Source organism: Oryzias melastigma, unplaced genomic scaffold (assembly GCF_002922805.2).
Source record: "Oryzias melastigma strain HK-1 unplaced genomic scaffold, ASM292280v2 sc04998, whole genome shotgun sequence".
In the NCBI taxonomy this organism is placed as follows: Eukaryota; Metazoa; Chordata; class Actinopteri; order Beloniformes; family Adrianichthyidae; genus Oryzias; species Oryzias melastigma.
In genome coordinates this window covers 1-1,587 of record NW_023421565.1, presented here as the reverse complement: position 1 = coordinate 1,587, position 1,587 = coordinate 1, and the positions used below count along the sequence as shown (strand labels likewise).

General features: G+C 49.0%; 1 protein-coding gene across 1 annotated transcript; it reads right to left on the bottom strand.

Annotated features, from left to right (window-relative positions):
* Positions 1–4: 4 nt before the first annotated feature.
* On the bottom strand, positions 5–1,582 carry LOC112138423 (coiled-coil domain-containing protein 186-like; the record flags this gene model as incomplete). Its single annotated transcript, XM_024260975.1, has 2 exons — positions 5–41; positions 1,143–1,582. Coding segments are annotated over 2 exons (477 nt in total), but the record flags the coding sequence as incomplete, so codon positions are not given.
* Positions 1,583–1,587: the final 5 nt, after the last annotated feature.

Genomic DNA, 1,587 nt, shown 5'->3' with positions numbered 1-1,587 from the left:
CAAGGATCAGCTCTTGATGTCTCTTGTTCTCCTCGAGCAACCTGTGCCCACAAAGATTAGATTAGCTGTAACCCACAAAAGAGCAAGATGTTTAACCCTTTAACACCGGAGTGTTTATGTTTGTGCCGCTTTTTTCCTTCAGAATCTACTGGAATTACGTTGATCGCATTAACGGTTGGAAAGCTACAGTACCACAGCCAGCAAGGCCAAGTGGGCCCTGTATGATTTAAAAGTGGGCAGAAGATGTGGGTCCCGATTGGGTTTGTTCACAAGTGGACACTCAGTGGGTTGGCATGCTACGCTAGCCATTCGCCAAGTGGAAAGCGGAGCTCGCTAGCTCACTATAACGGATCTCACTAACTCAATAAAGAAAAGAAGCCAGCTAGCTCAATACAGCGGAGCTCGCTAGCTTGCTACAGTGGACTTTCCTAGCCTGCTGCGGTGAAGTTCGCTACGGCAAAGCTAGTTTGATACAGCAGAGCTAGCTAACTTGATACAGCGGCGCTAGCTACGTCAATGCAGCGGAGCTCGCTACCTCAATACAGCGGAGCACGCTAGCTCGCTACAGTGGACATCCCTAGCTTGCTACAGCGAAATTCACTACAACAAATCTAGCTAGTTTAGTACAGCGGCGCTATTTAGCTCCATACAGCAGAACTCGCTAGCTCGCTAAAGCGGAGCTCACTAGCTTGATACAGCGCAGCTTGCTAGCTCAATAAAGCGGAGCTCACTAGTTCGTTAAAACAGAGCTTGCTAGCTTGCTAGAGCAAACTTCCTTAGCTCACTACACCGGAACTCGCACCAGCACAGCTCACTAGATTGATACAGTGGCGCTCACTCCTGGTGGACAGCGTAGCATGCTAGTGAGTTCCACTATAACAAGCTAGCAAGCTCAACTGTTTTGAGCTAGCGAGCTCCGCTGTTATGAGTGAGCGAGCTCCGCTGTAGCAAGCATCCTTCAGGTGTTAAAGGGTTAATTGATTATGTTTTTTTTTTATTACACAAATAAACAATGAATAGAATAGAATATCTTCTATTTTTTTCAGTGGCTTATTGGGATAAAATCAAATCAAATCAAATATACTTTATTAATGCCCGGGGGGGAAATTCAATATTTTTTGCTTTGATTTCAACTGAGTTACCTCTGAATAGCTTTCTCCTGCTTGGTGCACTTGTCCTGCACGCACTTCTCAAAGGTCACCATGCAGCCCTTCTGGTCCGTGGGGAGTCCATTCACGGGCGGACTTCCTTTCCTCTTTCTCTCTCCGACGCCTTCAAGCAGCTGGCAGTTCAGCAACTCCGACTCCAGCTCGTCCAGCAGCGATTCTTGCGACAGCGTTCTCTGGATCTGGGAGATGAGCTTTCGGCTACAATCTGTGTCGAAGGGGCTCGACGCGGAATGCAAATGGTCGGGCTGAGTGTGCGGACTGGAAGCGGGCGAGCTGGGGGTGGAGGGCCCGTTACAGATCCCAGAGGTGGTGGAGGAGTCGGTAAATGAGTTTTTGGAAGTGCTTTGGACAGATGAGGGACTCCCGGATGAACCGCTGCTGTCGACGGGCGACGGCTCGGATGAACTAGAAACCGAGA